The sequence below is a fragment of the Lemur catta genome, chromosome 13 (genome assembly GCF_020740605.2).
Source record: "Lemur catta isolate mLemCat1 chromosome 13, mLemCat1.pri, whole genome shotgun sequence".
NCBI classification, from domain to species: domain Eukaryota; kingdom Metazoa; phylum Chordata; class Mammalia; order Primates; family Lemuridae; genus Lemur; species Lemur catta.
The window spans coordinates 1,505,489-1,521,614 of record NC_059140.1 but is presented as its reverse complement, the minus strand read 5'-3'; the positions used below and the strand labels follow the sequence as shown (position 1 = coordinate 1,521,614).

Here is a 16,126-nt window from a genome sequence, read left to right as displayed (position 1 = left end):
ACTTTTTATCATTTATCAGTTATAAATATCACACATTATTTCTCTCAGTTTTATTTTATTTTACTCTCTGTTCCATGCCTTTTGGCAATGAAAAGTTCTTAAATACATTTAAATTTCTCAAATATTTCTTCTATGATTTGAGCTTCTAGGTTGTAAAAATTCATTATCTTCTCTGTGACCGTTAATGTGTCCTTCCCTAATTTCTTCAAAAATTGCTTACGATTTGCCTTTCTATTGAATATCTCAATTCTGTGAAATCAAATTAATGTATGGTTTTATTCTTCTGTCACTTACATATTTTTCAAATAATTTTCTAAAACTATGGTTCAATTAAATGTTTTTAAAATTCATGTAGGAGATTCATTAGGTTTTCTTACTTCCTATAAACCGCCTTTAATTTATTTTAGGTTGTTTATTTAGAAGATTTTATAATCTTTAGGATGATAATATTGTATACCAAGTCTCATACTTTCTCCTCTTTCTGTTTTGAGCTAGTTTGAAAGTAAAATTCAAGTATGACAGGGGTGCTGAGAAAAGATATTATTTTCTTATTTCTCCTATTAAGCAGAACTTATCGAACCTTTCAGAATTCAATGATCTATTACATCATAATTTTTTTGATATTTTAATCTCATTTTTGTTTTTATGTAGGTCATGTATATCTTTCATCTCTGGTTCTTTGAAGAGTTTACTTTTTCTATTTATGTACAGCAGATTTACTAAAATATATTTTGGTTCAGATTTATTTTTACTCTACCTTCTTGGGACATATTTAACTTTTTGAATCTGAGAACTCATAACTTGTGTTAATTTTAGTCAGTAGTGCTCAAATATTTTCTCCTATATTTTATAGGAGGGACAGAACACTTGTGCATTTTTTGTAAATATGTGCAAGCCATATTAATATATGTTTTACACTCACTAATTTCCAATATCTAATTATTTTATTATTAACAACATCAACACCAATTATATACTTTCCATCTACAAATATGTGTTATGATTCTGAATGATACTGAAGTCATGGTATGATCCTGTGAGCATCTGCACAAAACTGAGTGATGAAGAGGGGATGGTTTCATTGTCATGGTCACTAAAATTGTAGAAAGAAGCTGTAATAGAAGGCCACAAAACACTGAAATATACAGAACCCAGGATATTTATACTAATTATATTTGAAATTAAAATTGAGTTTTTCATCAAGAAACAAAAATTTGAACTGAGGCTTTAAAGATTAAGTGACTTAGCCAAGGTCACAAAAGTAAATAACAACAAAATTTTGTCAGTGAGTACTATAGTTTTAAGTACTGTTTTGCTCATAAATTTTATTCTAGTAATATTATTTGTATAGTCTTCTTGAAGTATTATACATCAATATAGTTAAAAATGTATTAAAACTGTATAAATATATTAAAATACATAACAAGATATTTCCAAAAAGGAAATAAATGAAAACAATGAATTTATTACTTATACATGTTACATACATGTTAAATACATCTCTGAGCGTCAAATTTGCACAGAGGTGAAGGTAAATGAAATAGCAAGGATACCTTGGAATTATGCTTACTTTAACAATTTATTATATAACTTCTAAGGCTTTTACAGATATTAAGACATCTAAAATATTATAATAACCATATAATGTGAGCACTGTTATTACTATTATTATTCTGCAGATGTGGAAACTGAGGCATAGAGAATTTAAACACTTATTCTAAAATCTTGCTCTTGAAAACTGGTGAGACCTGAATTCATACCTGTGCTGCCCAAGGCCAGGTTTCTCCCCTGTTCTGAGGCACTCTGCCTTGCTAGCCCTTAGTGGAAGCTTCTATCCATACATAGTTTTCACAGATTGAGTACATCAATAATAATTCTTAACAAAGCTTTAGTAAACGAAGGCTGCGAAAACATCAGTTCTAGTAGGTATGGGCACTATTTCTGCATTTTGCTTTGGAAATTGTGTCTCCTAGTTGGAAACACCAAACTGACAGCCTCCTGTTTTGAGAAACTATCAAAATAATTCATTTGGGAATAGACAGAATGAAAACAGACTGTAGTTTTGATAGACACTTCATTAGAAATGTAACTTTCATTGTAAATACAATTGGCTTAAAAATAGCATGATTTGCAAAATGGAAGCATGGCATTCTGCACCAGCCATGGATTGCTCATAAAAGTTTTATTTCATTTTATCTTTTGAATATATATCAAAATATTTATTTGAGGCATTTTATCTTTTCAGACAAGCATTTTGGTGATTAAACGTTTTCACTTTGGTGGTAATAGAATTATTTATGTTTGTGTCAGTCATTATTTTTAGATGTATCTGATTCCTGCTAGAAAATCAGGTTTAATGCTGTAATGCCTGTGTTTTGTACAATACTAGTTACAATGTAAATAAAAGTTAAAGAGCTAAAAAAATATACCATGATCTGAAAAAACTATGGAATGTAATATATGTTTATCTCAGGTGTAGAAATTGCACAGTCATGCCATATTCCATTGATGATCTCAAAAGGTAAAAGATAACCATAATAAGGCAGGAGTAGATTATTGACATCTGTCATGATAAATACAGTAGTTTTGACTGCAAGCTCAAAAATGAATAAAGTGACATTGCCAGGATCTCAAGGCAAGTTTGAATTTATGAAAATTATAGATAAATATATATATATACACACACACACACGAATATTGTAAATAAATATATTGATTTTTCAGTTAATATAAACTTATTGCTTAACATCACTAATCATTAGATAAATCCAAATCATGACTGTCATGAGATACCACCTTACACACATGAGGATGGCTGCTATCCATAAAAAAGAAAATAACAAGTGTCGGAGAGGATGTGGGAAAGTGGCATTCTTGTGCACCGCTGGTGGAAATGTAAAGGGTACAGCCACTCTGGAAAAAATAGAGCAATTTCAGAGGTTAAAATAGAGTTACTACATGATCCAGCAATTGCACTTCTGGGTATATACCCCGAATAATTGGAAGCAGGGTCTCAAAGAGATATTTCTACACTCATCTTTAGAGCAGAATTATTCACAGTAGTAAAATGTGGAAGCAAATCATGTGACCATTGAGAGATGACTGGCTAAAAAATCTGTGGTATGGACACAAAATGGAATACTATCCAGGCTTAAAAATGAAGTAAATTCTGGCATATGCTAAAATATACATGGACATGGAGAACTTTATCCTGAGTGAAATAAGCAAGTCACAAAATAACAAATACTCAGCAAGCAATACTGAGCATAGACAAAATTGTACAGACAGAAAGTAGAATGGTAGTTTCCAGGGGAAGGAGTGAGAGTGAGCTTAATGGGTATAGAGTTTCATTTTCACAAGATGAAAAGAGATATAGAAATGTATGGTGGTGATGACTGCACAACATTATGAATGTTTTTGATAATACTGAGCAGTACACTTAAATGGTAAAAATGGTAGATTTTATGTTACATGTCTTTTGCCACAATAAAACATTGAAAAATCCCTATTAATAAAAATTAAAAGAAACCTATTCAAATTGTATGAAACTACATGAAAATTTGGACTTAAAAATAGAGACATAAAACACTATGGGAACACTATTTTCTCTGCAAAATATTGGGGCTCATCAAACTACCAAGACACATGTGGTCCCTGAATAAACATTTGGCACTTGGGTTGTGAAGAGTCTTTAGATGAATGAAAGGAAAGGAAAATGTACGGGCCAATGTTAATCAGAGTTATCTACCAGTAGGATGAGAGGAAGAGAGAAGAGGAGAGGAGAGGAGGGTGGGGAGCAGGAGAGATTTGTCACCAGGAATTGGCTTATATGATCACAGAGGCTGACAATTACTGACATTTGCAGTCAGCAAACTGGAGGCCCAGGAGGGCTGACAGTGTAGCTCCAGTCTGAAGGCTGATGGGCTCAAGACCCAGGAGGAGCCCATATTTCAGTTGAAGTCTGACGCCAGGAAAAAGTGCTGCCCCAGCTTGAAGGCAGTGAAGCAGAGAAATTCTCTCTTAGCCTGTTTGTTCCACTCAGGCCTTCAGCTTGTCGGATGGTGCCCACCCACACCAGGGAGGGCAATGTGCTTTACTCAGTGCACTGATCCAAATGATAGCCTTGTCCAGAAATGCCTTCACAGACACATTCAGAATAAAGTTTGACCAAATATCTTGGCACTCCATAGCCCAGTCAAGTTGATGCATATAATTAACCATCTCAGGTCTTATGAACAAATCTTATCTGCAGCTCTGTACAAGTCTCACCCTTCAGCTTTTCATAACCTCTTGGGAAATTCTGGTCAACGAACCATGTTAAGGCATTTAAAAACAAGGAATGATAATATTTGGCAAAATGTTTTGTCTATTATTCACTAAAGGTTTTAGGATAAAAATGACTAAATTTAGGCCAGAATGTTTAGAAACATTATGGATTTGAATAATACTGTTCAAGAATCTGTTAAGTCCATTAAATAATTACCCAATTTGGTTTAACTAAAAATTAATTCAGAGCATCAAGCCTGCATAGTTGTTTAATCACCATATTCAAATATATTTTAAAACTTTAGATGCAATGAAATTTCAGTGTAAATTCACATTAAAAAATCAGTAGAACAGAAATACAGAGCACCAACTCGTTCATAATAATTATCAAAGCACAGTGGCTACAGTAATAGGAACTTTTATTCTTTATTCTTTACCATGGCGTTTTGATGACTTCCTTGTTTAGTCCATGAAATATCTGCTCATACCCCTTCTCTTTGAGCATCTTTTTGCCCATTGTCCACTGTGACACTGAGCTCTAACCTCTGTGTCTTTATGCCTTGTCCAGTATTCTCCAATCCTCACCTGAGATGTACATTGCTGAAGGTGTATTTCCTGGGATTTCCAACAAATTTCCAAGGCTAATCGTACTATTTTTGAGTAGGAAGTCTTGACCTCCACATGCATTATTACAGTGGATGTTGTTCAGGATTTTAATGCATGTTTATGTCAGTCCTTCTGCTGACTACTTTGGTTGTGTTACTTGAATGAAATGTTATAATAGCTCTCAAAGTTGTAGGTACTCTGGTTCTTATCTTACAGAGCACAAAGCACAACCTCAGATAATTTTTAGTTACTCAACAAGGGGAAATATCATAAAACAACAAAAACAGAAACAAAACAAAACAAACAAAAACAGACAAGACAAAAAAAAGAGGTAAAAAAAGACACAATAACAGGGTCAATGAATAGAAATTAACAAATTTCGTAAATATTAATTCTACTATATAAATAATCACTTTCAATACTCATGGTCTACATATACCAATTAAGAGACAGAGACTGTCAGAGATTTATTATCAAAAAATAAGAGCCAACTAAATGTTGTGTACAAGAAACCCAGCTTCAATATAAAGACACATATAGAGTAAAAGTGAAGGGAGGGAGAAAAATAATCATGCAAACACTAACCAAAATAAATCTTTATCAATAGCTTCAGACCAAGCCAACTTCAGAACAAGGAAAATTATCAGGGATAAGAAGGGTATAATGATAAAGGGTCCATTCTCAGAGAACATACAACAGTCCTAAATGTGTATGCGCCTATCAGCAGAGTGTCAAAACACATGAGGTAAAAACTTACAGAACTGCAAAAGAGAAATAGATACATCTACTAATAAAGTTGGAATATTCAGCACCCAATATCAGTAATTGATAGATCCAGCAGGTAGAAAATCAGTAAGGACATCACTGAATTGAACAGCATCATCAACCAACTGGATTTAATTCACATCTCTAAAGTACTTCATCCAACAAGAGCACAATAGGCAGAATTCACGTTCTTTTTAAGTTCATACAAAACATTCACCAATGTGGACCCTATTTGGGGCCATAAAACAAACTTTAGCAAATATAAAAGATCATAAATTTTACAAAGTATGCTCTCAAACTACAGTGGAATTAAGCAAGAAACAAATAACAGAAAGATACCCATAAAACCCCAAATACTAGAGAATAAACAACACACTATTAAATAACACATGGGCCAAAGAAGTCTCATAAAATAAAAGCCCACCACCAGTATCCTTCATGTGGCGATGGAGGAGAGAAAAATACTTATCATAAAATATAAATGCCATAGACCCTGCTCCTGTGGCCAAACACAAACACTAAGTGAATAATACAACTGCCTTCTTTCACCATATATTTCAAGTTTCCCTTTACCATCTGAGAGAATTTTGGATAGATAAGTTTCTTTACCTAGTAGAGCATAATGGTATAAAATTTGTGAGCCCAAAATGTGTTTCTGCTATAACTGAATTGTGTTTTTTTCTTTATTGAAGTGATGTGGTGTTTTCTTTCTTTTCATTTACCAGGGCCATTGGACCGGGAAAAATGGAATCATCTGGATTGCAAGCATAGTGCTGCTTATCCCAAAGGTGAAAGCAATCGACTTTACCCATGGCGATTACAACAAATATATTACAACAGATATAGTGACCCTGTGTTCAACCTTCTGTTTCAGCAGCATGGGAAACTCTAAATGACAGGGGAGAGTTTCAGACACCAATCAATTAGATCCAGGTTGTGATTTGTGTGAATTCAATATATATTTCTCCCTTGAACATTAGGATTGATCAACTCATTAACCAAAGGTCTTAGGCAGAGAAAGTAAAACCTATTTTTACATGGGTTATTTTGTGTAATAATGAGAGCATCCACTTCTAGCTCTCCTCTTTGCTAATGGAACCTGTCATGAAGAAGACACTACCACACATTGGGCATTTTCTAATGTCATATACTGCAGCCTGTAGAAAAACACTTTTTTTAATGTTTTTCTCAGCTATATCATAAATGAACCTAAACCATGCTTTTCTACTGTTGTATCAATACAGATATTTCTGGGTGATGATGAATATGATATGACCAGTGGCTTCCAAGAAAATAAATTCATTGCCCACCTTCTTTCCCATAAAAATAAAAAAACTATCTGCTGATCAGAGACCATGTACTATAGAATCCCACGGATAAGTAATGTATGCCCATGAATAGCAGAATGGTGGAGGTTCTTGGAGGGTGTTATTGTGCAGAAAAGCAAACACACATTATCAAATGAGAAGGCTAAAACATGTGCCCATCTGTTGGAGAACAAATTGCTGCTGCACCCTATAGCATAGAAGAGTCCAAAATAAATGACCCTACCCCAGTGGCTGTCAAAATTCTCTCCACGAATGATACAGCATCAGAGGCTGACTTTTGGAACTCTACTGGGAGGTTGGACATTAACAACATCAGCCTTGGTGAGGCCAAGTTCATGATGCTGAGCACAGGCATTGGCTCTATCCAAGCCAACATAGTCACGTTGTAGAGGCCCATGAAGTAAAATCCAACGTGGCTGGAGAGGGAGGTTTGTATATTCTTGGAAGAGAAAACACCTCCAGCGATTACTGGGGCCTTTTATGAAGTGATGACACTCTGAAGTGAGAACTTAGAGCATATTGATATATTCATGTTCCAAAATGTGCCCACTCCAAAAAAATCACCATGGCTAATTTTACTTTTCTAAATCTCTGACTAGCCATTTAGTTATTGTCCATAATAATGATCTTGTACTTATCTGTACCTTTCCTCATTTAGTCCCTTCTTTATGCTCTCCCAGAGATGCAAAATCATCCATGATATTCTCTTAATAGTGTGCGCCACACCAGAGTTCCCTGTAATCACAAGTCTTTTCAGAAGGGTCTCTTTGCCCTGCTTAAACCAAAATGTTGTTGTCCATGAAGAAGCTGTGAAGAATCTCTCCATTCTAAGCCTCCAGGCTTCATGGAGACCCCATTACAGAGTATTTCATTTCATCCTGGATTTTTCTCATTCACCACAGCTCTTGAAATCCCTTATCCATAATACTCACCACCACTCCACCTTAACAATGAGCAACTTTGATCTCTACAAACAGAAAGAGATGCTCAATCTCTGATCAAGCATCCAATTTTTTTATTAGCTTGAAGAGCATGATTAAATCCTTTTCAGCCATACAGTTCTTTGAAAGCATTTATGGTATGTGGTCATGAGGATGATCCAGCAGAGAGGGAAATGTGTAAAGCGAGGGTGGTGAGAGGAGGTGAGCCTTGTGCAAAAGTACAGGATGGGTTTCAGCAGGAGCAGGGTCATTTCATGCACTGTCACAGGAAGCAAGACTGAATATACGGGTCCAGTATGAGGGAGGCTGATGCATTTAGTGGCAGAATTTAAATTCTGATTTATTTTGTTTTCTGAACAAATTTATTTTCTTTTCCTAGTTGAGTCTAAGAAATGTGGAAGTGGGTTGGAGTTTGGTGAAGAGAGAAGGAAGTGTGTATCACTAGTTTTTAGACAGAAAACCTACAGAGACTAGTAATACATTGTGACATGATAAAGGAGCTAATCTGATATTTGTGTTCATAAATATGAAGTGGTATGTCACCATGACTTGCACTTTCCTCCAGCCTTGTTTCATGGCTCCCTGTGGATCTTACAGCCATGGTAACAGGTTGGGAATGGGTTTGACTGGATTGGAGTTTTGCCAAGTAAATTAACACTGTGCCACACTGCAGGAGTGGGAAACATAGAAGTTATCAAAAAAGGCTAACAACAATAATAAAAAATCTCTGTGATTGTAACTTATCCACTCCCCAAATTGAAAGCATTGGAACTCATTAGTCTGTTTTGCATTTCATCATACTTGCATCTAATATTTATTGAGTGCATTCTGTCATCTTTTCCTACGTTAAAACACCACAGGACAAAAGCAAGCATCCAAAATGAATTTGAATGTACACTTTTCTGGTTTACTCATTTGTGGATTGCATGGAATAATAGAAGTTCATATAGTCTATTGACCTTTTCCTCTGCAACAGATGGTATGGAAACATTTGGCATATATCATCCCCTTTAATTCAGAGAAGGTCCCTTAGATTTGTTCAGTTTTAAAGATTTGGCAACAAACAAGAATCTTAAGTAATTTTCCCAACTCAGCTTACTCATCAGTGGTGGACCTGGCAGGCTAAAAACTCTTCTCTCTGAGTCTCAATGCTCATTTTATTACACTATCTCTAAGCACCAACTTTTCACTGCAGAAGTATTTACTGAATTAATATTTTCATGTCTCAGTTACCTAATCCCCAACAAATAGAAGACAGTGTTTTGTCAGAGCATAATTTACTTTAGTCACAATCACCAATAGTTTCTTTCTGAAACTCACTAGAGTGTACTCAGGAAACTGTCCCTGGTACTAGTTCTACTATAATTTAGCTGAGCACCCATAAATGTTTCTTGAATCCCTTATTTCTTTAATTTACAAAATGAAGGAATTTCTATAAGCATCATATGCATCTTTTATAGTCCTCAAATCATGATCTGGAAAAATAAATTAAATCCCTCATTAGCATAATTCTGGGTAGCAGCCAAATGCAGCAGAGTTGATTGAGATGGTCGCTTTGCTCTAAGTATAGACCTGAGTAGATCTTCAAATCAGCAAAGTCAAGTGAAATGACTGAGATTTTGCCCCCATGGACTTGGCCATTAGAGATCAATTAGAGGAGGAAGAGGAGTATCTAAGGCTTGATGATGTAAATGTCTGCATATAACAACTCATTCTCTGTCTTCCAAAAGTAGAACCTGAGGAAATTAAATGTGACTTACCTTATTCTTTTCTATCACTGGAACAAGGTAATAAGAAAGGAAAATGTTTTAACTAAGCTATACATATGAAGAAAAAGAAATATTGCACAAAAGAAGGTGAAGCTGTTTTCTGATTTCAACATAAAGAGAATGAACAGCTGCAAGAGCAGTGAGGATGAATGTTGCTAGGTGTTCTCAGAAATTTCCTTCTTGTGGATTTTGACAGACAAGAGATTCTCATGTTAAAGAATTTTTGTTTGCTGCAGAGCCTATTGCTAAATGACAGAACCTTACTGCATAGCCTGACAGACTATGAGAGCACAGTTTGATGCTTGAACATTTCACATATTCAATGGACTGTTAGCAGGGAATGGTGTCATTATAAAGCTACTTTCTCTCCCCCAGTAGAAACTCAAGAACTTCAGACAAGGTGAGTCATACTAATGTTATTGAGTGAAGTTGATTCATGTAAACTTTTAGCCAGGGAGACATTTTGGATATGTTGCTTTCCTATTATAAGGAAACCTTCTGATAGAGAATAGGCAGCTCCATAACAAAATGGAAAAGCCATGGGTGAACTTAAATTTAAAAGGAAGTAATATGCACTTTGTTAGAATTACACATGTGCAGCTCTCCAGTGGTGTGACTGTAATTAACACATTTAACTTCTCTGGGCCTGAGGCCTCTCAGTGCTTAAACGATGGGATAAACAAGGGACATTGACACTTACTGAGGGCCTACTATGTGCTAAACCACAAAGCCTTCTTAATTCCAGCTTCACAGCTGTCCTACAAAAGTGTTGGGATTGATTTAGCTGAGGTTCTGACAAACAATTTGCTTATTAGTCTTGGGCTAATTGTCTTTATGGTTTTTTAAATTATACATTCCTTTTAAATTTTCCAAAACAAATTCAGGACCCTGAACTTGCTATACTTATATTTATTAGGTCCTGTAATCTGAGTTGTTGGTTTTTTTTTTTCTTTCAACTCTATAAACTCTAAACTCTATAAACTCTGTAAACTCTACAAATTTCAGCAATGTACTTTATGGATGATAAATAAAAGAAACATTTTATCTGAGGAACACAAGCCCCCTTAAATTATCAGGCCTAGAGAGGCATTGGAATGTGAGAGTTGTCACCTCTCACTCCCCCTTGAGTTACGGAAAGGGTTCTGGAAGCTACTTACTTGCTGTGTGGGCTTATCTGTGGACTGAAGCCAAGTGGCCATAAGTTAACCAAACAAGGCCATATGCTGCATACTATAACTCATGCCATATAGCTCACCAATGTATAACCAATCACTAATCAATGTTATTTCCATAAACCAAAGAGAATTCCTAACAAAGAATGTTTGTAATCACCCCCTCTCCTGATTTCTCCTTTAAAAAAATCCTAAGCCTCTCCTTTGTCTCTGGGGCACTTCGCAAGGTAGCTTGGGGGCATTTCCAAGTTGCAGTCCTCATCCTTTCCCCAAATAAACTCTCTATATTAATTTTGCCTCAGGTTCTTTCTTTAGGTCAATGAGGATGGTCAAGAGCGACACTAATCTTAGGCCTGCCTATAGCCACCAGAACAATATTCTCTAACTTATAACTCACCAAGGGGGTGGTCCTTCACGTAATTCTGGTGCAATAAACAAGGTCCCTTACCCAACAAAGACAGCCAGTGGACATCAATGGAAATAGACATTAAGCACCGGCTTCAATGTCTGATGCCTTAAAAGCATCAAGTCTGAGATTTCCTGGAAGTAACTGTTCTCTTCCATTGCCTGACAATATGTCAGTTTTCAATTTAGGAAACAAAATAGTTGTCATAGTAACTACTATAAAATAATCTTTATGATATTCTGAGCTCTAATGTATTCAGCAAAGAATCAAAATGCAAATCTGTGTCTCCCTTCAAAATGAGGGAGCTACCTCTCCTTGTGCAGTGCCTGCTGTTGGAAATACTTCCCGGGAGGCCTGCTGATACCTTTCTTCTCCTGATTGAAATCTGGATTAAACAAACAAATGAAGGAAGTATCCTAACAACCTCTTCTAATTTCCAGGGCATGTAGGCTAAAGACTGATGTTTGAAATAATCTGGCCACATATTATCACTATGAACAATCATACTAATTTAATTGTAAGGCAACTATTTGGTTCTTCATCAGGTAGGTATGCTGAGAGCCTACCATGCAATAGTCACTATGCAGAGCAATAGAGACAGAATGTTTCATCAGGTGCCACCTTATCCCCGAATGGGTGACCAACTGTCCTCACATACATAGGCCTCAGGGGGTCCCCAGGATGCATGCCTTTCTTTTTTAAAACCAAAACAATCCCCAGTTGCTTTGATTCCCTCCTAAGTCATCTATCTTATTTACTCCTTCTCCTTTCAACTCTCTACTCACCTGTGTGAGTTCTAGAAACATAACTAAGTTCATGCTACAGTTTCTGGCTAATTTCATCCAGAACAAAATCCAAGTCCTTATTTTCTTTCTTTCTTTTTTTTTTTTTTTTTTGAATTCCAAATAAAACTGCATTAAGCCTTAGTTTTTCATATAATATGGTTTTTCCAACAGCTTATTTTATGATAAAATGAAGAATAAACTCCAACTTTGATGAAGTTGAAATACATCTTTTTTTTTTAGCTAAAATGCATATTATTATTTGCTTAGCATGCCTCTTTTTATTTATTTCAGCTTATTATGGGAGCACAAAAGCTCAGGTTATATATATTGCCCATGTCCTGTCCATCCACCTGAGTCAGAGCCTCAAGCGTGTCCATTCCCCAGACAGTGCACCTGGCACTCACCAAAAAGCCACTGTGTGGAGGCAATACTTAAGCAGGTCTGGTTAAAAAAATATGCTATTCAGAGTGAACAGCAAGCATAAACCGTTGGGGTGAAAATCTATTTAGTTTATCAGGACTTTAGCAATGAGAAGAGCATTTCTGAAGCACAAGACGTGAACATTTGTGTTCTGAAGCACAAGACATGCGAACATTTGTGTAGGAAATAGAAAATAAGGACTCGCAAGTCCTTATTTTCTACACAAATGTTCACATGTCTTGTGCTTCAGAAATGCTCTTCTCATTGCTAAAGTCCTGATAAACTAAATAGATTTTCACTCCAGCGGTTTATGCTTGCTGTTCACTCTGAATAGCATATTTTTTTTAACCAGACCTGCTCAAGTATTGCCTCCACACAGTGGCTTTTTCCAGGGCTCTTATCCGACTGTCTCTCTGTTCCTTTATTTTTCTTTATAGTCCTACTCATTACACAGCATCAGGTTGTATGTTTCATTTTGTTGGTCTATTGTCTGCATCACCCACTAAATTTTAAATACAGGCTGTAGGATCTGTGTGTTTTAATCAATGAAGCACATCAGTACTGAGCAGCTCTGACCTTAAACAAAAACTTAGTGAATACTTTTTGAGGGAATGAATGTATCAGGATGATGGTGATCATATGCTTTATTTTTATCTGTTAGGTTATCAGTTTTTATTTCTAACATGTTATAAGAAGCAGAGGATGCTGATGATCCCATTTAGCATATGTGTCCCACCATACCGTGTACCTGTCACATTCAAGAATCTGCACTTTCCATTGTCAATGTTTATCAGTTAGACAGCTATAAAAATGCATTCTTGTTTTTCTGTGGTGAGTTGTCTTTCACAATTCTATTCATGCTTACCAAGGTTATAATTTAATTAGTAAATGTGAATAATTGCAACAAACTATTAATTGCAGCATTTTACTGGTGAAAAATCAATAACCTAAGAGGACTACCCACATCAATATCCTAGACAGAACATGATATCAGTGTTTCCCTCAGACAGAAGAACACAGAAAACAGGTAAAGGAAGAAGTCAACATACACTGGAAAGAAAAGAAATGCCACAGTCACAATTGATGCATGTTTGGAATATAGAGTGAAGGAAAAAGCAAATTGCTCAAATTGAGGTGACATAAAGAGAAAAATAAAAGAGGTTATAAAGAGTTGAATTACAAATAAAAATTCCCAAGGAATGGCCTAGGCATAAAAAGCTAGAAAATTTTCCAGAAAAGGGAATTTCTTTATTTTTCCTCTTTTGATTTCTTTATTCTAAATTATTAACATTTAATTTAAATTTTTTTGTTTTATTTGACTAAATCTGAAGACATATGTAAGCTATAAGTCAAGACTGTCCTATTTCTCAGATCTGCTTTTCTAGTTGAACAGTTGTGCAGCTGCCAGACTCTGCTGTAATTTGCAGTATGACACTAAACTACAGGGGCAGCAAACATCCTCTCCAATCTCCACATGCTTCCTCCTAGTCCAAAATATGGAATTCGGCCTGATCTTTTGTGGAAGAGCAAGAATTTCCCAACTTGAGTTGAAGAAGGTATTGGACACACAGTGGGGGATTTATCAAAAAAAAATTAATTTGGGATATTGAAATAACTAGAAATTTTACTTTGCCACACAAGTTCAAAATCTGGTTCAATCACTAACTGCATTTGATAAAGTTATTTTTCACATCTACAAGTACTACTTTTAACATTTGAAAGACGAAAGTGTCAATGACTAAGTTTAAAGAATTTGTGTTGTGGAAGGGTTACAATAGAGGAAGTAATGTGAATAACAGTTTACATAATTTATGACATATCAAAGATTTCTGTATATATAGAGAGGATAGAAACATATACCAGCCATTATAGAGAGAAAGGAGATACACACACACACACATACACAGAGAGACAAACAGATAATGTAATCTCCATTCCCTTTTTATATTTCTCTCATGACACTAGCTATAACTTACAGCTTTGAAAAATAGAATGAAAAAATGCATATTATATAATCTGTGATCTTTTGCTTACATGAATGAAACCATGTGTGAAAATTTAAGCATTTGATGTTGAGATCTATATGGCTTCAGAAAGTGCAGACACCATATGGAAGGGAGAATATTCAAATATTACTATGTTTTTAGGGTGGAACTTACAGGTCATACAATATTTTACAGTTCAAAGACAGTGACACTGGATGGTGGGCATATTTTTAGGAAAGGCACAGAAATGCCATTAAAGAACATGAGAGGCTAAATCTCAAGCAGAGGATGAAGGTTAAGGTTGATCTGGCTGGAGCCAGCTGGGGAGGGAAGACCAGAAATTAAAGCTGTAGAACAGGGCTAGGTGGCTACGGAATTAGAAGGCCAGAATTCCTAACTTCCTCAGTTCCTGTGCCTCGTTGATAACTTATGAGTGATGTGTCTGATCAGGAGATAACTAGAAGGAATGCTTTAGTTATCTTATGTATCTTTGCTGCCTATGGTGCTAGACTTTATATTAAGAGGCCAAACTTATACCTATGACTTTCTGACGTGGTTGCCTGACACAATCAGAAAAAGAACATTCAATTTAAATATTGAAATAGGCTCAACAAAAGCTGCAGTGTTGGAGAAAAACAGTTCATTCTATAATAAACCAGTTCCTTTTTATTCTTTTGTTCTACTTCATTTCATTTTGTGTGGGTGTTTATTTTTCTTTCAAGGGAGTTCAAGCAGTAAGTTTTCATGGAGAAATGGAATCACACATCAAATGATTTCATTTTGTTGGGGTTGTTTCCCCAAAACCAAGTTGGCCTTCTTCTCTTGTTCCTTATCATCCTCATATTCTTCCTCGCCTCAGTGGGTAACATGGCCATGATTCACCTCATACGTGTGGATCTCCGTCTCCACACACCAATGTACTTTCTGCTCAGCCAGCTCTCCCTCATGGACCTGATGTACATCTCCACCACCGTCCCCAAGATGGCTTTCAACTTCCTCTCTGGCCAGAAAAGCATCTCCTTCCTGGGATGTGGTGTGCAAAGCTTCTTCTTCCTGACCATGGGTGGTTCTGAAGCCTTACTGCTGGCCTTCATGGCCTATGACCGTTACGTGGCCATCTGCCACCCCCTCCATTATCCCATCCGCATGAGTAACAGGATGTGTGTGAAGATGATCATAGGATCTTGGACAGTAGCGTCCATCAACTCCTTGGCACACACAGTCTACATCCTCTATATTCCTTATTGCAGATCTAGGGCCATCGATCATTTCTTCTGTGATGTCCCAGCCATGTTGTCTCTTGTTTGTATGGACACCTGGGTCCATGAGTACATGGTTTTTCTGAGCACAATCCTCTTTCTCCTTCTTCCTTTCCTTGGTATCACCACTTCCTATGGCCAGGTCCTATTTGCTGTCTACCACATGCGCTCAAAAGAGGGAAGAAAAAAGGCCTTCACCACCTGTTCAACACATTTGACTGTAGTGATCTTTTACTATGCACCTTTTGTCTACACCTATCTTCGGCCAAAGAATCTCCGCTCACCAGCTAATGATAAGATCCTGGCAGTCTTCTACACCATCCTCACCCCGATGCTCAATCCCATTATCTACAGCCTGAGGAATAAGGAAGTCCTGGAGTCCATGACAAGAGTGTTTGGGATATTCTCCTCTCTGAAAGAATGA

General features: G+C 36.2%; 1 protein-coding gene across 1 annotated transcript; it reads left to right on the top strand.

The window, feature by feature from the left end:
* Positions 1-15,187: 15,187 nt before the first annotated feature.
* Positions 15,188-16,126, top strand: LOC123649144 (olfactory receptor 2L13-like). The gene has a single exon (XM_045567066.1). The coding sequence runs from the start codon at positions 15,188-15,190 to the stop codon at positions 16,124-16,126; it is 939 nt and encodes a 312-aa protein (XP_045423022.1).